Source organism: Lutra lutra, chromosome 11 (genome assembly GCF_902655055.1).
Source record: "Lutra lutra chromosome 11, mLutLut1.2, whole genome shotgun sequence".
NCBI lineage: Eukaryota > Metazoa > Chordata > Mammalia > Carnivora > Mustelidae > Lutra > Lutra lutra.
Window position 1 is genome coordinate 21119500 of NC_062288.1, and position 23438 is coordinate 21142937.

General features: G+C 39.5%; 1 protein-coding gene across 3 annotated transcripts in view; it reads left to right on the top strand.

Moving 5' to 3' along the window:
• RELN (reelin) overlaps positions 1-23438 on the top strand; it is a 518586-nt gene that overhangs the window by 217916 nt on the left and 277232 nt on the right. For all 3 annotated transcript variants that reach the window (XM_047695315.1, XM_047695316.1, XM_047695317.1), the window contains exon 4: positions 1745-1815. In XM_047695315.1, coding sequence (XP_047551271.1) covers positions 1745-1815 — 71 coding nt within the window. The remainder of the gene's footprint in view (positions 1-1744; positions 1816-23438) is intronic.

Sequence of the window (23438 nt, forward strand, 5' to 3'; positions counted from 1 at the left end):
AATGTCAAATTACAATTTTCCATTTACGATTGCTACGTTGCTGCTAGAGGTGTGTGTGAACTCAGAAGCTCTTGACTCGATAGAGAGTTGACAATGAAATGTATTTAGGTCAGTCACGTTTCCATGTACCCTCTGGGCATAACACCTGTAATGGATTAGTGAGCCCGTAGGCCAAGGTTATGGCTTGGATTGGACCTATGTTTAGTCCTGTTCATTGTCAGCTTGCTAAAAGCAAAGGAAAACCTAGAAAAGTATGTGAATATATGGTGTGGTAACGTCAGTTTATCAGTAATTTCGATAATGATTACTATGCAAAAACAAGGGCGGATTACCTTACAAACTTCACATGCAGTATGAGATGAAGGCTTCCCAGTGACTTTTCTCTCTGATTCTGTCTCCCTTCCACCATTCGGAGCTCTCACTATCATGCCATTGTGTGTGTGTGTGTGTGTGTGTGTGCGCGCGCGCGCTTGTGTTAAAGTGTAATATTTTCTGTCTCACTGCTGAAATTCGTTATCTTGGAGCAGCATCACCCGTTAACACTCCAGTGTGGCTTCGTTTGTCAGATTATGTTTGGAGAGTTGCGTCCTGGCAGCTGATGCCAATGACAGTAACAATTCAATGGGAAATAGAAATGGGAAAGGTCTGCAGCGCAGAGGTGGAAAGGACATCCACATAGAGACTGAAGTGGGGAATGTTGGGAGCAAGGAGGTCCTGTGGACCCCACAAAGGATAAGCTGTTGACTGAAAGATACGCAAGTGGAGGGGGAAATGCAGAAGCCAAATTTTGCCCACTGGTGACCTAGCACGGTGCCTTGTACGTAATCCATCTTCAGTAAACTATGGCTAAGTCAAATTATTTTTTGTCCTCACGTGGTTTTGGTAGAACTCAAGTTGAGATTTAATGTGCTTTCGTTATTAAAAAGATTTGTGTATGGCTTATTTTTTTAAAATCAATTTTCATAAAGAGGCATGATTTTCTCTTTTAAATTTGTTCAAACAATGCATTTTGTGCCCAAAAGTTCTTTTTGAGGAAACATACATCAAACACGAGCCATAAGTAAGTCTTCCTTTAATAAAACTGTTCCTGTTATAGCCATTGGGTAATACAGCCACTGCAAGCGTGCTATTTTTTCACCAATAAATGTGCACAGCTCTGATTAGAAGAGGTGACAGATACACATCTACTTCAAATGGTGAGTTAGACCGTGTAGGGAGAAAGGGTGTATTTTATTATGACAGGTTTGTAATTATGAAAGCTCTGAATAGCCCCATTTAAAAAAAATGCTTTTGAGAAAATGTAATTCTCTAACTTCTCTATGTGTTAAGGTGACTGTTGATTTCAGAAAAAAGTACATTCTGAGCACCTTTCTCCAGTGGTAACAGAATCATTGTTTCACAAAGCATTTTGTGTCAGTCTTCTGAGGAAAAAACTTTAAAAAGCATCCTTTCCATACTTTTTTCTCCTACCCAGGATTTGCTCACATCTACTTTCGGAATAAGCCCACAAATGTTACAATATTTTTACAAAGGAAAACAGAAGATATTTCTCAACCCAGGGGCCTTCGTCTAAGCCTTAATTCTTGTTCATTTGTATCTCTGTTCAAATGCACTCATTTTTTAAAAGAGCGTATCTACACAATAACATTTAAAAATGAGGTTTTTCAAAAAGCTTTAAAAATACAATTCAATTATCACCTAACTTATTACAAGATTTAATTTAACCTTTCCTATTCATTTTCAGGGCTACGGCGACACACAGGGGCCAGATCATTTTCAAAGATGCTTTAGCCCAGCAGCTGTGTGAACAAGGAGGTAAGTAAGAATCATCTCTGACTCCTCTATGTTGGTCATGTCAAAATTATTCGTGGTAGGCCCAATATTCTATGTACTGAGTAAGTATTTCATTACTATTACTTGATCACGATGCTTTAAAAATGGAATTATTGATCCCTTCATATCCCTAAGAGTTACATATTTAGTCATTGATAAATATCTGTAGACTTCTGAAAATACTAAGTGTGAGCAAAATGAACCAAGAGAAAATTTATCTTCTTTTACTAATTTTTTTCTCAAACTAATTACATTTAGTTGTCCTGGAAATATAAATCTTAGAGTTTTAGAATTCTACAGAAACATATCTGCTTAATTTACCACTTAAATTTCTTGCCAAATTTGTTGAAAATGTTTCTATTTATTGCTTTTAAACATGCCCTTGTGTTCAGTATTTATGTTCTTGTTTCAATTGTGTGCACCATTAATTTCAGATTTGTGAATAGATACTGTATCATTTTAGATACATTAACTAATGGACATTAAGTAGTCATATTCAATGACTTCTACTTTGTGAGTGCCTCATACACATCCTAACTTTCACCCATACCAGACACAGATGCATATATGCACAGGTACACACATGTACGCATGCCATGAAAGGGTGGAAACAGGATCCACGCCCCAACACAAAGTTGTTCACTTTGCTTCCTGGGCTTCTACCTGACTTCGTTTGTGTCTTCATTGTAGCACTTACTGCTTCACATAAAATTTTCCTCTGAAAAAAAAAAGAATATTACCCATCAGAGACTGAGCTTTTCAAGTGTAAACTATATGCCTTTAGAGCTCTGTGGTTCCCTGGAACCTGGCATATGACTATTCAAAAAATGCTGATAGACTGAATACAAGTTTTTCTCAGCCATTCATCTATTCATTGATTAAGCGTTTGACAATGAATACATTTCAAGCCAGTCTTTTTTAATGTCATGCCATTTTCACCATCATCATAGGTCTAATATCCATTTTTATTTACACAGCGATATTTTTGGGAAATTTGTTAGCTTAAGAATTACATTTTTGAATTTAAAGGAAATTTCTACAGTCTTATTTCTGTTAAAAAGAATCTAATGGGCCTAGGAAAAAATGAGGGAAAATTATATTGGTTTTTGAAAGGCCTAAAAAAATGCCATTCATTATTGGTAGTAATACATACATCCTCAATATGGCTTTACCTAGGTAATGTGGTACTGGGCGATTATTACTGGTAAACTCCTGATTGCTTACATATATAACTCTTGAATCAGAAAACCTCATTCTAATTATAGTTTCAAATATATTATCAGGGTTCTTGGGTTGAGCAGATTTTTACTATGACTTTTGTGAATGCAAAACTGTGATAGCCTTTGTAGTAAGCTCAAGATATCTATCACAACACAGATCTTTTTCCAGACTGAGAATGTTCACAATACTGAAAATACAGAACACTGTATAGCACAGTGAACATTAATGTCCTGAAAAATGCATAGTGTCAGAAAAGATATGTCTAATTTTATTAACATTTAACATTGTTTAAAAGCTGATCTCTTTTAGGCTTTGGATTTTTGAGTCTTTTCTTTTGTAAATGAATTGTTGGAATGGGTTCACTTAAAATGAAAAGAAAAAGATAAGAAAAACCAGTGGGAAAAAAATTCTCAACCAGTGGGTTAAAAAAAGAAGAAGAAGAAAAAAGCCTTATATAGTCAGATTGCACACGAATATGATTTACACAATGGTAGATGTGCATATTATTAAAAATACTATTCAGCCCAGGACCAAAGAAAAACACTGAGCTTTTCAACAGCACCTAATCAATTGAAATCATATCAATCTATCCAAGATACGGTGGAAAGAATACTAACAAGAGTGATGGCTTCCTGCTGTCAAGAATAATAAGGAAAATAATTGGTGCTATAAACCATAGATCTATTTTGGACCTATCTACTTGTAATTAGAACATTAATTACCTCCTTAAATAAAATAGCATAAATTTAACATGTTATAATTTCCTATGCATTGGATGGAGAATATTTAATGCATTTATGAGAGAGGAAAAAATGACAATCAGTATATACCAAAGCATAGTGCCTTTCAGTTACAACATTGTCAGTAGGTTTGTTGATTTTAATTAAATTAAACAATTTAAACAAAGCAAATTTTGCTTTGTGGAGCTTGGGGACAGCTATTATTATAGGAATGTATTGGTGGCAGGACGCCTGGGTGGCTCAGTTGGTTAAGCAGCTGCCTTCGGCTCAGGTCATGATCCCAGCGTCCTGGGATCGAGTCCCACATCGGGTTCCTTGCTCATCAGGGAGCCTGCTTCTCCCTCTGCCTCTGCCTGCCATTCTGTCTGCCTGTGCTTGCTCTCTCTCCCTCTCTCTCTGACAAATAAATAAATAAAATCTTTAAAAAAAAAAAAAAGAATGTATTGGTGGCTAAGCATATCGACAAAGTAAAAGGATCAGAAAACATACTAGTCTTGAATGGTCTGTCATCTCGATCCTTTTCCTTAGAAGACATTCGCTGAAGGATTTTATCCTGTAAACATGTATCTAACACCTCCAACACCTTGTCTTCGCTCACAGTGCTAAATATGGCTATAAAAGTAAAGAAAGACCCATTTCTGTTCCCGAGGGGTGGGGTATAAATGGCAGATCAGCTACCTTTGCCTGGGGGCTTTAGGAAAGGCTCCTCAGGGAGCAAGTCCTGAAGGGTCAGCAGCAATTTAAGAAAAAATGGAAAGGAATTCCATCTATCTCCTTCCCATTTCTACTGACCCACCTTGGATCAAACCCCATCATCTCCTTGGGGCTTTGCTTCATAGCCGCCTCTTGGAATTTCCGGCTCCCACTTTCCTAGCACCTTAATCAGGGCTGCAACAATGAGCTTTCTAAGATGGAAACGTGATCTATCATGTCCCTTCTGAAAACCCTTCAATATCTCAATTGGAAGCAATAGTTCATCTTCAAGGTAAAAATCTCTACTGCTTATCACAGCATACAAAGAAAATCCCTTACAATGTGGCTTCAATTTGCCTCCACCACCTCATTACTTTTTTTTTTTTTAAGATTTTATGTATTTATTTGAGAGAGAGAGAGAGGGAGGGAGAGGGAGAGAGAGAGGGAGTGAGAGAGAAAGAGAATCTGAACAGACTCCATGCTGAGTGTGTTGGGTCCCCCAATGCTGGGTCCCCCAATAATGGGTCCGTGATTAAAGGAGCACGACTGATACAAAGCGAAGGTCAAGCAAAGCTTTATTTCACACCAAGCATCAAGAATTAAACCGACCATCAAACCGACCGGTCGGGGCCACCCCTTACAGAGAGGGCGAGCCCTCCCTGCCTCACAGACTAACTTTTATAGAGCAAAGGCCATGTGGTTGGGCCTGGCCACGCACAGGTGGCCAATGAAATTGTAACACACAGAGAAAACTGCACAGTCATGCTAGGTCACACATAAGTGACCAATTGAATTACAATTTACCCTAGAAGATATTTGAACTAGCCTATCACCTTGGTCAGAATTGGCGCCCAAGTAGCAGGGCCCACATTCCTTGGTAGCTAGGGAGACAGTATGCGCACTTTACTGATTGGATGTCTCCACCTGACCTGACTCATCCCTGAATTTGGGCTGTTATCTCGACCTGACCTGACCCACCCTTGTATTTGGGCTTTGTTACCTGGGACTGGTTCCCCCCCCCCAACTTGCTTTTAAGTAAGTTCCCCTGGGGGGGGGTGGGTCAGGGTCAATTTAAGTTTTACTGCATAAACAACAAAATGGCCATTCAACCGGGTGGGGCCGCTCTGGCTGAACAGGCCCTTACAGAGTACAAAACCCGACACAGGGCTCAAACCCATGACCATGAGATCACGACTGAACGGAAACCGAGAGTCAGATACTTAACTGACTGAACCACTCAGGTGTCCCTCCCTGCCTCATTTCTTGTCATCCTATTGGTTCTACCTTAAAATTCCCAGAATGCACCTCACTCCATCACCCTCATAGTATTTACACACACTATGCCTCCCGTTTTCTTGAGCTGGACCAACTTTATGTGGCTTGTCTGGGTCACTCAGTCTTTCAGACCCTGCTTGGGTATTGCCTCCTCCTGACGAAAAAATATCTCTGATCTCCCTCAGGCTCCTCCGGAAGCTGATCCTGGAGTCTCATACATGGTTACATAACCCTTGGACATACCTCTCAAGGCACAATAATAATACAAATGAAAACACTGTCAGCACTGTTAAATGCCAGACTCCACTCTCCCCATTCATTCTATACACATGGCTTCATTTCATGTTTACAGCAACCTTCTAAGGAAAGAACCACTCTGACCTCCACTTTAAAGATGATGAAACAAAGACACAGTGAGGATAACTTGCTTAAGGTCACACAGCTAGAAATTGGCAGAGCTGGGACGGGAGCTCGGGCAGTTTGGCTAGTAGCCCATGATATTGACCCTCATGTGACACCGCCTTTCCAATGAAGCACTTACTTCAGCATGCACTCATTTAACTTGACAACTAATAAGAACGTGATCACAGGTACCTCATCTGCCCTCAGATACAGGCTCCTTGTGGGCAGGGACTGTGCTTTTTTATTACCGAATTGCTAAAGCCTCACACAATGGCTGTATGCACCCAGTAAATGTTTACTGAATGAATGAATGAACAGTTGAATCAAACTGGTCTGATAGATATGGGAAAGAAGAAGCTACCCAGCAGGTCATTACAGCTAAGCTGGGAAGGTGAGTGAAACAGGTTGTAAAGAGCCCTCTGTTTGCTCAGATGTTTAAACCCTGTTCTGTGAGCAAGTTGGAAATAGGAGGGTGACATGAGCAGTCAGTGTCTTTGTAAGAAAGCTGGGGATGGGGCGTGGGATGGGTTGCAGAGATAGGAGTTGGAGGAAGCTAAACACAGTAGTAGGCTGCTGTGTCACCCAGGTGAGAGCTAAATTTTAAGCTAAATGAAACAGTTAAGCATCTGCCTTTGGCTCAGGTCATGATCCCAGGGTCCTGAGATGGAATGCCGCATCGGGCTCCCGGCTCAGTGAGGATCCTGCTTCTCCCCCTCTCCATCTGCTGCTCCCCCTGCTTGTGTTCTCTCTCTCTCTGTCAAATAAATAAGATCTTTTCTAAAAAATTGGGGTCTTGGAGACTAGAAAGAAGGGGATATGATAGAGGGAGTTTGGAGAAGATGTGATCATTGTAGGGAATAAGGGCAGGAAGAGGGTCCAGAGTGATTCTGTGGTTTCTGGCTTGGGTGATTCAGTGGCCATTGATGCCAGGGACTGAGAGAAGAAATGAAGAAACATTATAGGTGTTTGGAAGAGAAAATAAAGGACTGAACTTCAACACGTTGTCCCTGAGGAAGTTGCTTTCCACCCTGCAGGACTCTCCCAAGAAACCTGCTGGGACGAGAGGCTGATCTGAGAACAGTCAGCATGCTGGTTTTTAGGATGGAGTGTGCTCATCCAAGGAGCTCCTCGGGAGAAGGGAGGAAGGGCCCCAGTGTGGAAGGCCAGTGATGGCACAGGAGCAGGAAGAAAAAGGAATTCTGGAGAAGGGACCAGCGTGGGAGACCGGGAGACTCAAGGAAGACATCTCAACATGGTAGAGGTGTTCAACAGGGACAAAGGCTTCTGAAATAACAGAGAGGTTGAAGTCTGAGAAAAGCCTTTAAGATTTTGCAGTTAGAAGGTCATCGGCAATTTGACTATAAACCATCAGCGATGGTTTCAGGAGAGGCTGGACCACCTGAAGCTGCCTTGAAGTCCGGAAAGTTCTTGCCCAGGCTTTGGAGACATACAGGCAAGGGAAGAAAGATTACTGTGAATTGAGAAGTAAATGTGAAGCAGTGTTTAAAGTAGAGGCTTTGAAAAAAATCGAGAGTTAATGGGAAGGTGAGAGATAGGGCAAGTGGAGGGGAAAGCAGACTCAAGGGAAGGGTGAGCACTCTCTCTTTCCCTCCCACACCCCCTGGTAGAACCAGAACATATCTATGACCATCCAGTGCCTTGTAGCCAAAGACCACTAGGAACACTCCTGGAATTGACAGTTTAGGGATAGTGCTAGTTCCAGGATAGAGAAGGCACGCCATGCAGCCATGGGGCATCTCAATAAGAGGATGTTACCAAGGAATTACTATGAGATTAGGGCCTCTATCTCATGACTTTGGCTAGGGTTTGTGGAAGTGGGGCTTTGCTCTATATTGGATGCTCTAACCAGGAATTCTGGTTAGGGATCTCAATAAATCCTATCTGTAGGGAAGGCAGACTGGAGAGAGGGTAAGCTGTAATTGGTGAAAAGACAGTACAGTCACCACTGTTCACCAGGAGAAGGGGATGCTTGGTGAACTGTGAGTTGGACAGTGTTCTGGGTAGGTCTGTGTTCGGGTATAATTACAAAGTGGCCCTGTGTCAGTCTTACCGATCACGATCCCAGAGTGGCTTTGTCTGCAGTTGATGTTCTGTGAAATCATTTTTTTTTTTTTAAGATTTTGACATAGAGAGCACAAGCAAGGGGAGCAGCACATAGAGGGAGGGGGAGAAGCAGGCTCCCCACTGAGCAGGGAGCCCAACAAGGGACTTACTCCTAGGATCCTGGGATCATGACTCGAGCAGGAGGCAGACGCTTCACCAACTGAGCCACCCAGACGCCCTGTGAAATCATTTCTGTTCATTGGGAGAACAGCAAGACCCAGCTGTGAGTGCCAGACCAGCTCCTGGATGCCAGGGGCTGCTTTTCCTTTCTTGAGGCCCAGGAGAGAGTGCTAGTGCACAGTCATTTACTTCTGGATTCAGGCTTTGTCATGACTTTGGAATGGACCCAAGCTCTGGGTAACCTTATTTTCAGAGCCTGGACACAGAGTACAAGCTCAGTTAATGATAAAGCGGGAGGGATCTTGCTGGAGCAATCTTCTATTCAAGGTCAGTCAGTGTGAAATCAAAAGTCTGAGCAAATAGATCAGTCTAGTCAGATTGTGGATGTTTAATTTTTTTCTTGAAACTTAACTGTATTTTCTAAAAATTTTTTTTTATAGTGAACTCATATTATTTGGGTTATAAGGAAATAGCAAAAGTTTCTCTCCCTCTCCCCCAAATAACAAATATAGAGTTATACTTAACAAGGAGGAGGGACAATTCTATTGAAGCAGATGGACTTCTGAGAACTGCAGGAAAATTCTAAACCACAACTCCCCTGCCTCTTCCTTTGTGAGGACTTGCCTGATGCTCTTAACATGATTGGTCTTGGTGATGTCATGATTATTAATTTAACTGTGCATGCCCTCCCATTAAAGCTTCGGAGGGCAGAAACCATGACTTGATTTTCTGTCTTTCTGAACACCCAACAATGCTTGGCTTAAAAGCAGACATGTTTGCTGAATGATCACCTTAAACGTTTTGCAGTTGAAAAATCACTGCCCTTCCTGAAAAATCTCCTTTAAAACCCTGACCTTAAGCCATAGAACACGATGAGTCAGTGTGGCTGTAACAGAAAGAGTGTCCCTAAGGAATGTCCTTTACACTGACCTCAGTTTGAAAAATGTATGCATCCCCATTTTTAGAAATCAGAAAATTATTCACAGATTTTCATCCAAACACTGATGGGTCCCCTCAGTGCTCTTGGAACATACTCCAAGTTCAGAGGTTTCAGGTTTTCGCCTTGAATCATGAACTCCTGAATAATTACAAACACATCTCTAGCTGAGCTCTGCTGACGGGTTGCAGTGCTTCTGAGGAACCAGAGAGTTCTCATTTCTAGTCTGGGTTGGGGTGGGGAGGTGCTAGGTTGTTTTGAAAGTGGAAGATGCTTAGGTTCATTCACCAGCAGTAGACAATAAAGAACTGAATTCATTGAACATTCAGTACTCAACAGGGATTGTGGAATGCCTTCTGTGGGCCCTGCACTGTTCCAGGCTAGATCTTGGGACACATCAGTGATGCAAACAAAGGTGCCTGCTCTCCTGGAGTCTATATTGCAGTGGAGAGGAAAGAAAGAATAAATATGAGACATAATACATCATCAGACATTATGCATGTTAGGAGGTGGTAAATGCTATAGGAAAAAACTAAAACTAAAAATGGGGCAGGATAAGATGACACAGTTGGATGGAAAGAGAAGAGGCAGATTACAATTTTAAGGTAGAAACCAAGTCAGGTGGTTTTCACCCAGAAGGTGACAGTAGAGCAAAGACCAGGTAAGGGAGCTAGCCACACAACTATCTGGGTGATTGTCTGAAATGCCGCTAAATGATATTATCTTATTTTTTAAAGATTTATTTATTTATTCTAGAGAGAGAGAAAGAGTGGGGGGAGGTAAGCAGAGGGAGAGAGAGAGAATCTTAAGCAGACTCCCCACTGAGGTAGGGATCACTCCCAGGACCCTGAGATCATGACCTGAGCTGAAACTAAGAGTCAGCCATTTAACCGACTGAGCCACCCAGTTGCCCTGCCACTAAGTGATTTTAAAGACAAACATCGTAGTGTTTTGTGAACTACTGTTAGAGGTGATGAGAGTAATAGGCAAATTCAGAATAGACTGAAAATCAGAAAGAAATTAGGGACGGTCAGTCTTTTACAGGAATTACTATTGAGCAATACAGAAAGAGCTGCCGACCGAGGTCATATCCCTCAGAATCACCCATCAGGAGTCCTGTCGAAAATGTTGAGATGATGGATGCCTAGGGAGCTCAGTGGGTTACGTGTCTGCCTTCTGCTCAGGTCAGGATCTCAGGGTCTTGGGATTAAGCCCTGTGTCAAGCTTTCTGCTCACTGGGGAGTCTGCTTCTCCCTCTTTCCCTCTCCCCTGCTTATGCTCACCCTCTCTCCATCTGAAATAAATAAAAATCTTAAAAAATAATAATAAACAGAAAATGTTGAGATGAGTGTGGTTAGTTAATGTATCAACTGGAGATGAGGGCATATTTGAATTTATGCTCTGACCCTGCACCTGTCAGTTCCTCCTTGTAGATTAGCAACAAAGCCAAGCAAGTTAGCTTGACAAAATAAACACTACTCATCTATGGCTGGACTAGAATCCAAACCTCAGGGCTCACCCCCCAATGTCGGTTTCATTATACAAAGTAGATTCTTAACATTTAACAAGTAGACATTTAAAACCCTGTGGAACCCAGCTTCAGTAAATAAGAATCATTGCCATTGCCTCCTTTCCCTGAACACCTAGGAGAGAATACACACTGTCTGAAGCCCTTGTAAGACAGAGGTGGTGACTGTGAAGCTGATGTGGGCGTTCTCAACATGGCTGCTGGTCCCACAGTGTGCACACGTCCCAGTGGGGGCTGGGTGGGGGTGGGGCGGGGGGGAGAATCATGTATATTCATTGGCCTGTGAGCTTCTTGGCATACCCCCTTCAAATACACACGTTGATTATTTAGCAAGGCCAGATGGCAGGCTTAATGGCGGACAGCAGTCATGCCCTGTAGTGCCCCCAAAGGATGCATGCCATTTATAAACCGTGCTGGAACTCTCTGTTGTTGGGTTGATGGAAGTGGTTATAACCAAAGGCAAATGTTTTACGTCAGGGGAAGGGGTCAGGCATATAGTTGGAGACAAAAACCTTGGCTGCTTTCTGCCATGCTCAGCAGTTGCTCTGCTGTTCATCACTCTGAACAGAGGGGTAGACAGAGGGGCTATACGTTCTAAGGGCTGCTGGACCTCGAGGGTAGACAGTGAATTTACTTCATTTGGGAACTGAAATTTTTAAATTCTTTCTAATGAGGACTAACGAACGTTTATTTGAGCTGTGGGATGGAGGGAGATAAAAAGTTCAGTAAATGAGTCCATAAAGTGAAAGAGGGATTTAAATTACCTAGATATTTTTCAGCACATTAAGAATATGTGATGGATATGGTAATTAGCTTGATAGTGGTGATTATCTCACAGTCTATACATATATCACAACATTGAATTGTATACCTTAAATATATACAGTTTTTATTTGTCAGGTATACCTCAATAAAGCTGGAAAAAAAGAGTACCTTTTATAACCAAACATGGTATGAGTTTTTTTTTTTATCAGATCTACCAAAATCTACCCTTGCCTATTCTTGCTTATTTGGTAACTTATATTACTAAATGTTTTTCCAATACCCTAAAATGCAAATTTTTTTATTAATCATACTACGTAAGTCAGAATCAACTAATAGAATTGGGTTCAACCGTATTTACTTTAATAGTTAAAGTGAAAAATAATGATGCGTTCCATTTGAATTTACCCAGTGTTTAAGTTTTTGCTTTTCAAAGGCTTGTTTTCCCCATGGCTATTCTAGAGTTTACATTTCCGTTCTGCAGTACAGTCCCCTTTTCCTGACATCCTGCCTTTGTAATTGACAAACGAAGAGAGCTGAATTAGGAGACTTTGGTAAAACCATCCAGGAAAACTTACTCTTGCTTCAGGGTCTCACAAACTACCAATAGGGGAGGAACTGAAGCCCTCCTTGGGGATGGGGCAGGCAAAAAGTTTTCCTAAGCGATCCTGAGGACAGATAAGATTTAAAGCAACATCAAAGAGCTGACTCATGGGGCCACAGTAAAATTTCTTGCTACTGGCCCTAGGTGCATCTCACCACTTTTTTAATTTCCTAAAGAATGGTGTTTTGAACTGGTGCTGTTTATCCCAAGATGATTGAACCTAGATTTAAACGTCCTTCTTTTCAGTTCAGGGTTATATACATTCCCACTTGACAGCTTTATCTAGTCCAAAGTCAAAACACCAGGATTTATGCCCAAGAAGAATTTGACATTGAGTTCTTTTGGATCGAGAGAAGTACACTTTCTACTCAAGTTGCTATATAATCTGCTGGATTCCCCCCTATTCTGAAGGACAAAAAGCCTAGAGGGGAGCAAAGCTGGACTAAACACACCATAAATTACAATTTTATTTTGGATCGCAAGATACTATTTCATGCAACCTATTAATCCAACCGTAATTTTACATTCAAAGGTTCAGTTGTTTAGTGTAATAGTTAATATGGGTTTTCATAATCAGGTTTTTAAGAGTTGGAATTCATTAATATTAATTAATACATACTCTGCTGTGTCCCATACTATTCCCAAGGGCCTGGCATAATATTCTGTGCCCAAAGGAACATGGTCAAGTTGCGAAGGTTAAATGCAAAAGTGATGTGCATAGGATGGTGGTTATCACAGAATACTCTCTGAATGTTAACTGTCATTATTAGTACTAGGATATATTTTTTAAAGATTTTATTTATTTATTTGACAGACAGAGATCACAAGTAGGCAGAGAGGCAGGCAGAGAGAGAGAGAGGAGGAAGCAGGCTCCCTGCGGAGCAGAGAGCCCAATGTGGGACTCGATCCCAGAACCCTGAGATCATGACCTGAGCGGAAAGCAGAGGCTTAACCCACTGAGCCACCCAGGCACCCAGTACTAGGGTATTTATATTTGGATGCCATTTAGGTCCATTTAGGTACCTTAAACTCAACATATTCTAAACTGAACTTGACTTTTCCCCAAATCTGGGGAAGCACTTTCCCTACTCCTGAGCAATGTGTTTAATTTTCACTTTATGAACCCTTCAATTTCTGTAACTTTATAGCCTCTGTAACTTTATAGCAGGAGCAAACTTCAGACTTCAGAACATGCCCTTTGCTCATTCTCACCTGGACTTAGTTTTATTCTGACCCTCATTTGTCATCGTCTTTGTGTTTTCCCCTTTATTACTTGTTTGATTGGACTTTTTGGTTTTGTTTTCTTGTGATTTTTGCTTTGGGTGTTTTGGGGTTTTTTTGGTTTTTTGTTTGTGTTGTTTTGTTTTGTTTGCGGGGGTGGGGGTGGGAGGAGTGCTTTTTGGTAAACTGCCTTGTATCTATTTTAGAACAAGGTGAATTTTGCAGTGTATCCTTAGACATATAAAGGGAAGTGAGAAGTGAGGTAACATCAAGATGATAACAGAGATTCATGTGACCAAGACAGGAGGGAACAGAGAACATTAAAATTTCCTAACAACAATGTCTTGCTGGTATTATTAGTGCCCAATAATTACTCTCTTGTTGGTGTTATCATTACCCAATAAACTAACATCTTTGGAGCAGGCGTGTGCCAGACATGCTAGTCAGGGGATGCAGAGATACACAAGACACATTCTCTAGCCATACAAACTCACAATCTGAGCAGCCCTCATTTCCACTCCAGCTTCTAGGATTGTGAGATACAGACGGATTACCTTTCCCCCAAATAGACCCCTTCCCCAACCCATAGGAAGTTAACTCTTCACTTAGCATATAGAGCTTCTATGGCAAAGTGCGTTCAACGGCGGGCTTAAATGGTTAGACGTACATTTCCTCCATCATAAATCAGTCTGGAGGCAGGTGAGCCGGGGCTGCTGGAGTGGTTCTGTGATTCCATATCGGGGGCCCAAGCTGGCTGCTCCAGCACTTACCATGTCCTAGAAGGAAGGGTAAAGGGCCAGGGAAGCATGGCCATTCCTTTAGAGGGCATCACCCATCCCTGAATGTGACCCAGGTCACTTCTGCTCCTCCTTATGATCAGAGCTTAATTCCTTTGTCACAGGACGCTGCAGGGAACAGTGTGGTAGATACCTCTAACTGGGGGCCACAGTTCATTTAAAACAAAGAAAAGGAGAACAGATGTTGGCAGACCTCTGGCAAAGCTCTGCTCACATTAGCAACAAGGTTTCTTCTTCTTCTTAGTAGTAGTGGTATTAGTAGTGTAGTAATTGTTATTAATTATATAATGATGGTGATGATCCTAATAATATTCCTTCCTATCTCTGATTATTAGTTAAAAGTCATATGCGTTCAGCCTACAGGTCAATTTTTAGCTCTACTTCTCCTCTGCCCCATCCATAAACTTTATCTCCTCAAGTTCTCTAAGGTCTTAAGATGTTTTTAAAAAAATTATTACACAGTGATTTGAAAAAATTTTAAAAAACTATTTACCAACAATTCAGATGGTATATTGTTCTGATTTTTCACTTTAAACTTTTATTCATATAAGCAAAGTTTTGAAAAATGTATGGTTATCTCCCCCAGAAAAGTTCAGGGCATGAGCATAGCAAGACAAGGAGTCACAAGTGTGAGTATTTAAGATTTCATTATTGACAGCTTATGGTAGAATAAATCTTACCTGACCGAGTTCTCTGTTCCCCCATTTGCAGATTATAAAGATATATTTTAGTTTTTCTCCTATTCCATTTATTTTACAATATGACAGATGATAAGTTGTTATGAGACACAAATCGAATTGAGATGGGAAATGGGGGGGAGGGGAAGAGAAAAATACCTTCTAATATTACTGGTTCTGTGTATAATTTAGCTGTCTTTAAATATTAAGGAATTTTTTATACTGATCGTAAGTCTATTCCTGAACACAGAGAGAACTATTTTCACTCTGAATTTATAACATTTTTGGAAGCTTAATTATCATACTTGAAGGTCAAATGGTTCTTTATTGCAATAAAATACAAAAGTAATAAAGAAATTATTCCTGGGGAGATGAAAGTCTAGGTTCATAGCTCATTAAATGGTAACTTCACAGACCGTGTCTAATTTGTCATATTTAGCTTTGGAAATTTCATACATTTGAATTTCAAATTAGGTGAAGAGATACCTGAGGCAAAACTACCTAGGGCCTTTGAATTCTAAAATGATCCGGGAGATATAGTTCCCATAACATAATACCTTTATTTGTAAGAAGTGCCTGTCATCACAAGTATATTGGTTGCCAGACTCAAAGGCTTTTTTTTTTTAGTAATCAATAATATTAACACAAAGCTCATCAACCACTCCCTCAATTTGTTTTTATTTTCCATTTTTTTTAAAGATTTTATTTATTTATTTGAGAGAGAGACAGTGAGAGAGAGCATGAGAGGAGAGAAGGTCAGAGGCAGAAGCAGACTCCCCGGGGAGCTGGGAGTCTGATGCAGGACTCGATCCCAGGGCTCTGGGATCATGACCTGAGCTGAAGGCAGTTGCTTAACCAACTGAGCCACCCAGGCGCCCCCTCAATTTGTTTGTGGACAACACTTCCTTTTTCTTCTCAGCATATTGAAATTTCTATCCTTTGTACTCAATTATTTGTTGAAAATATTGGCAGAAACATATTTTGAAGGAACATGATTACTTAGAAGCTTCCCTCCAAAATAAGTGAGTTGAAACATCAACACTTTTGTCCAAAGAACAACCTTTGGGTGACTTAAACGTAACCTCATTCTTTCTAATGTGCCTATTCTAGGCTGCTGTGATCTTGTGAGATGCGGTGTTCTCAATTTTGCAAAAGCATAAACGCAAAAATGCTTTTTTAAGAAATGAAGCTTTTCTTTCAGCATGTAATATGTCTCTTAGACAAATTGATGGGAAGAATTTCTGCTTCAATTTAATATTGAAAAACCATGTAATGATCCATGTTTATGATATTTACTTTAGAACACCCAAAGATGTAACCTATGGGAACGTGATTAAGAACAGCATGACTATGTGGTCACGGATCCAAATGAAATCATAGGAACTAATATGAAATTAGACATGTTTACTGCCTTTTAAGTTTATCAAAGCATTCTGATCTTCCATTTCCTCTTTCTTTAAAAGATTTTATTTCTTTAACTGTCAGAGAGAGACAGAGCACAAGCAGGGGGAGCAGCAGGCAGAAGGAGAAGCAGGCTTGCTGCTGAGCAGAGAGCCTGATGCGGGACTCAATCCCAGGACCTTGAAATCATGACCTGAGCCAAAGGCAGACGCTTAACCAACTGAGCCACCCAGCACCCCTGATCTTCCACTTCCATCAACAAAGCTCAACTGTTGCTCTCTTGCCAGTGTCATAAAACAAATTGTGACAGGCTGTGAGGCACTCTAAATAGTTGGAGATAATAGAGAAAAGGTATTTAGCAAAGTGAAAGGTAGAGTTCACAGAGTAACTCTGAGCAAGGCAACAGACAGGTATTTAACATTAGTTGTGTTTAAATGTTTGGAAAGGGATTGATAAGTAGTTATTTGCATAATATGGTGAAGGTCAGATTAACCAACTCACTGTGATTGGAAAATAATACTCTATTAAAAATTTCCACCACCCCCCACCCCACAAATGAAGAGATTCCTTAGGAAAGAACCTGTAATTCTTGTGATTCTAGAACCAATGCCAACACCCAGATGCGTGAACATATATGGGCTAAGTGTTTTTTCCATTTACTCAACAAAGTATCAGTACACTTTTTTTCTACTTGATTTTAAACAAATCAACGGTAACCTTGTTTAAAGAAACCAAGAAACCTGTTTTTCTTTGAAAATTTTGCTACAGAACTTGTTTTCACGTTAGGCCTATTCAGTCTCTGTGATAGGAATTGCTTGTTTTCATGTGAATTGGGTCCCTTTCTTTACAAGTGTGTCACATAATAATCATTCACCTTCACTCTCTCTGCCACAACTGTCTTTATAAAATCTGCATTAGTACAGATTTCATTGTACTCATTGTATTCATTCAAGGCAGTTCCAGTCTTGTTCTTACAACAGCTCATGGAGATTAGTAAACCATTTCAAGAAGAGCACAGCTGAATAAAAAGGAAGCTCTACAAGGAATTTTTATTTCCAGCGTATCTTAAAGTACCTTCTGAAAACAGTGATTCAGGGGCGCCTGGGTGGCTCAGTTGGTTAAGCGACTGCCTTTGGCTCAGGTCATGACCCTGGAGTCCTGGTATCGAGTCCCACATCAGGCTCCCTGCTTGGCAGGGAGTCTGCTTCTCCCTCTGACCTCTTCCCTCTCATGCTCTCTTTCTCTCTCATTCTCTCTCTCTCAAATAAATAAATAAGATCTTTAAAAAAGATAAAATAAAAACAGTGATTCAGGTTTCTTATATTTTCAACTATATCAGCTTATCAATTTAAAAAAATCCCCTCTTATCCAGTATGGAGATTCCTCAAAAAATTAAAAATAGAACTACAATATGATCCAGTAATACCACTACTGAGTATTTACCAAAAAATATGAAAACATCAATTCAGAAAGATACATGCACCCCTATGTTTACTGCAGCATTATTTAGGATAGCCAAATTATGGAAACAACCCAAGTGTTCATCAATAGATGAATGGATTAAGACTATGTGATATTCTTTATTACAGTAGAATATTGGAATGAAATGGGATAGAGTATTCTCAGCCATAAAAAAGAATGAAATCTTCCTGTTGGCAACAACGTGAATAGATCTAGAGAGAATAATGCTAAGTAAAATTAAGTCAGAAAAAGACAAATACCATGGTTTCACTCATATGTGGAATTTAAGAAACAAAACAAATGAACAAAGAAAAAAAGAGACCAAAATCAGACTCTTAGCTATAGAGAATGAACTGGGGGTTACCAGATGGGAGGTTGATGGGAGGATGGGTGAAATAGGTGAAGGGGATTAAGAGTACACTCACTACGATCAACACTGAGTAATGTATGGAATTGCTGAAAAACTATATTTTACATTTGAAATTAATATAACATTGAATGTTAACTCTACCGCAGTTGAATTTTAAAAATACTTTTAGAGTATTCACTCCTGTCCTCTTTACATAGTCTATAAAATCTTAGTAAAAATACACATCTAATCTTCAGGTCATTTAATAATACCCTAGCCTCTAAGAAAACATTTGGCTAAGCAAAACCTAGATTATCACTAAACCATTTAATTATTGATCTAAAGCTTTGTATTCTACCAACATGAATAATCTGGGTGGGTCCTGCTGGAGAATTTGTAGTACAAATAATTTTTAAGTTATATTTAAATGGCCCTATCAAAAACATCAACAGAAATCTGGAAAAATTAAGTGCATATTTATAATGACTTTGAGACTCTTTAGAACATTTATTACCTACTTAGTATGAAAAGATTGTATTATGCATAAAACTCTAAAAATTTCCTATTGTTTTTTCTTGTTTAACTGCTCTTGGGAGATATTTGACTAATGAAATTTCATAGATCCACATTTATTAATGCTTTCCTGATGATACTGCTACCAAATTGCATTGATAATTAAAATATTTTAAAGGTGTTCGGCTTTTTTCAACTAAAAACAAGTTCATAGTATGCCATACCTTCATTCTTAATCCTTTTCAGGAAATAGACTTTTAAAAAAACATTGGAGGTTTTAGTGAAATTCGATCATGATTCTTACATTCTGTTGACTTATTTTTATTTTGTTTTTTTTTTTTTAAGCAAAGTAGAGAGTTCATTTTTAACTAGCCTGTTTAGCATGTAATATTTTATCTGTGGTTTTGACTAAGTTGATTCATTTTGATGACATTTGGCATACTCTTGATGTTATCACAATATCACAATACAACTTAAGTTCAACTTCCATTTCAGTCCAATTATCTGAACCTGATCAAGCTTTACAGAGGATATAGTTTCTGTAATCTTTTTGAAAATATTTTATTTATTGATTTGTTTGAGAGAGAACGGATGAGCAGGAGGGAGTGGAAGAGACTCCAAATCAGACTCCATGCTGAACACAGGGTTTGATCCCATGACCACGAGGCCATGACCCAAGCCAAAATCAGAAGTCAGATGCCCAACCGACTGAGCCCTTCTGTAGGTGGCCCTTCTGTAATTTTCGTAAATCTAAATGACCTTAAGTCTGTGGGTAAAGATTACAGAGATGTATCATTATTTTGAATGACATCAACTTCACTGAAACATAAACTCATTTACACCTTTATCCTCTGGTTAACACAGTGTTGTCATCTTGTGTAGGATTAGTAACAAGTTAGTAGATACTCAAAATTTTAAGTTGGGTTTATTTATCCATGGCCAATACTCATGGATCTCTGTGGAATGATCCATAAACTCCAATTATAAGTTATGGTATCCTATGATCATTGTACTTTGATTTTAAACGTCATTCAAAGCTTGACCTTTAACCCTTGCATTGTTTATAGTTTATAATTATTATTAGAAACTTCCTTATTGAGTGGAATTGCCCCCACATTTATGGGAAGATAAATGATTTAGTAAGTAATCACGTGTTGGTATAAACTAAAGTGAACTTTTGGTATTTTTCTCAGAAGTGAATTTTTTCTGTAGTAGAGGATGTACAACTACTCATTTTTGTGACTCTAGGACTATCCAAATTTGTTAACAGCTTTGGGTTAAGGTAGTAAGTGAATTCCCACAGCTTAAAGTTCTGTCCAGGCTTGATGTCTCATGGGATTCACCAGTGAAGCTAAATCAGGACCCTATTATGAAGGGTCCCCTCAGTGATCTGAGTACAAAGGCTTTCCAGCTGTCGTCTTCTGTCTCTAATTCATTTTTAGCAGGACCTCTACCCTCAGTGCATCCTCCCCTCTATATATCTGGTCAATTGTCTGACCTGGTGTTCTTCTCCTGATGGAGAGACATACCTGGAAAGAACTGGGATGTCTTTTACACTTTTGTTAAAGATGTGTCCTACCCTGTTTTCTCCAAAGCCAAAGCCTGCTGCTTTAGGAATATTTTTATTCTCTCTCAGAACAAAACTTCCCATTCTAAGCCATTCGGCAACTTGATGTGATAGCTAGAGCTGGTCATGCAATTTCCGGTCAGAGGAGGTGGGATATTGGACCAAGGTGGGTGTGGTGGGGTGGGGGCCGTCTAAGGTCCTTGGAGAGGCAGAGAAGCAGTAACAGACCAACAAAAAGTTGAGATAAAAAATTCAAGCAATCGAGAAAGATGAGTCAGAACTAGTTCAATGGCAAAGGAGCAGGAAAGTACATGTGGTATATGTAACTGGAGATGTGATGTACCAGGCAAGCATTTGGAAGGTTGACAGATTATAAGGCTTGCATGTTATATTTAACAAAGGAAAGAGCAAAGGCCTTAATACCAGATTCACATAATTCATCCATGTTACTAATATGAGGCAAAGCAGGTACTGTCCCAGTGGAAGTGTAATAAATAATGTTAAACTACATTATTCTTCCTCAGGCTACTTATTCTAATTTTTCAGTGGTACATTTACCCCACTAAATGTGGGAGAAAAAGGTTGAACTTCCTATAAGCTCAGAAATTTTTTATACTTTATAAAACTAGACTGATATAATAACTTATTGAGAGATGGTTAAAATAAGCTTCGCAGGCCCAGTACTTGACTAGATTTTGGACTGTATTTACACCATATGTGGATGGATATTTTTCAAGGAAATTTGTACTTGTCCTTCCGGCAAGTTTAATGCATACTAGGTTTCTCTTTCTGATGAAATAATGTTTCGTTATCTTGGTGGATTTTGTTTAAAATACTGAATTGAGTTTTCCTAACTAGCGATTTATTTATTTTTTTTATTAAAAGATTTTATTTATTTATTTGACAGAGAGAGATCACAAGTAGATGGAGAGGCAGGCAGAGGGAGAGAGGGAAGCAGGCTTCTTGCTGAGCAGAGAGCCCGATGCGGGACTCGATCCCAGGACCCTGAGATCATGACCTGAGCTGAAGGCAGCGGCTTAACCCACTGAGCCACCCAGGCGCCCCTAACTAGCGATTTAAAATATGATTTAAATTTGTTAAATTACCATAGAGTCTGTTTAAATTCAGCTGGATATTTATTGGGGGTTTAAACTACCCAGACAGTTATACTAAAGGAATTTTTCACAATGTTATGAATACATTTGGGCTTTTCTCCCCCATAGGTTTGGATATTCAATTATTCATTTTCCAAAATTTCATAAAATATATTTTAATTAAAAAGTAGTGGGGTGCCAGGGGGCTCAGTCACCTAGGTGTTTGACTCTTGATTTCCGGCTCAGGTCACGATCCCAGGGTTGTGAGACTGAGCCCTCTTGGGCTCCATGCTCCATGCTTGAGATTCTCTCCTTCTCCCTCTTCCCTCACACACACGCACACATGCACGGAAGTAGCTCTCAGTTTAATTTAGTATTTATTGAGAACCAATTAGCAGCTTAGGCGGGTGTCTTGGGTGGGCATATTTTCTGCCTTTGAGGAACTAATTTTTTTTCTTGGGAGAAAAAATACATAATTAAGACAGAGAATAGTTCTACACACTATAAAAATAAGGGCTGGATTGTATGATTCAGACCAGTGGTTCTTAAATTTGGCTTTCTATCAGAATCAGCAGGAAAGGTTTTTAAAAATACAAAATCTGGAGACAGTCTTTGAGACGTTGGTCTGCTGTCTTCCTGGTGTTGGCCTCACTGAAATAAATACCTTTCTTGTTCCATACCACACCACACACACACACACACACACACACACACACACACACACACACACACACCAGAAACTAAAAAACAAAAACAAAGTCTAAACCTCCACTCCCAGAGTTTCTGACTCAGTGGTCTTTTCTAATTGGCCCTCCCCTGATGATAATGTTATAGGTCATTCAGTGTAAGATGCCACGTGCCAGAATAATGTAGGAGAGGCAGCTATTACTATGGATAGACTTCTTAAAGTAGGTTAAACATTTTATAACTTATTTTTTATTGGGTTCAGGCCTTAATCACCAGTCATATAAAGTCAAGTAGGTTCTGATGTCTCTGCAGATATTTTGTTGTACTTATCCAACTATGGTACTGACCAGTAAGTATTTTTAATTGATAATTGCTATAAAATTTACACTTATTTTCCAGGTCTTTTTGAGGTTACATATTTTATAGATACCAGTGTTATTTCTTCCCTCTTCAGAATTTATTCTGTGAACACAGAGTACCCCTTTTGTAAAATAGCTGATTTTAGGTTACCTGGGTGGCTCAGTCTGTTAAGCATCTGCCTTCAACTCTGGTCATAATCCTGGAGTCCTGGGGTCAAGTTCTGTAGGGAGCCTGCTTCTCCCTATGCCTCCGCCTCTCTCTCTCTCTCTGTCTTTCAGGAATAAACAAAATCTTTTTAAAAAGTAGCTGATGTTAGGCATAGTGAACAACGATCATAGCTTAAGAAACAAAGCAAACAACAACGAAATTTCTTTGGTCCTCATTCCTCATTAGGTATTAAAATCTCATCTCTTCCTTTGCAGTCAACTTTCTTGAAAGAACAGTCTGCATTGTAGTTACAAGTGTGACCTCTGAAGCCTAATTCCCTGGGTTCATTTCTAGACTCTGCTTGGCCGTGCCTTGCTAAGAGGGTAGTTTCAATAGATAGCATCTTTATTAGGATTATCTTACTCTGATTCAACCCTCCTCTCTTAAAACTTTCTTTTCCTTATTTCCGTAGTGAAATCTATTCTTTCTCAGTCTCCTCTACAAGCTCCCCTTCTTCTGCCAGTCCCTTAAATGGGTGTTTACCTCTTCATTTCACTTCTGTTTTTATGCCATTCTCTCTGGGTGACACAGTCTTCTTCCGTGTCTCCACCACTTCCTGCGCTGTAATGATTCCCTGATGATACCCAGCATAGATCTCCCTCCAGCTCCTGTTCAGCACTGTCCTGTTGAAGTATACTGCAAGCCACATGTAAAATCTTCCATATTCTAGTAGCCACATTTAAAAAACAAAAATAAATAGATGAAGTTTAATAAGCTATTTTATTTAACATGGAATATATAAAATAGTAAACATTTCAATATAATATAGTCAATATAAAATTATTAATGAGATATTTTTCATAATTTTTTGTACTAAGTATTCCAAATCTGGTATGTACTTTACACTTAGAGTACATCTTACATA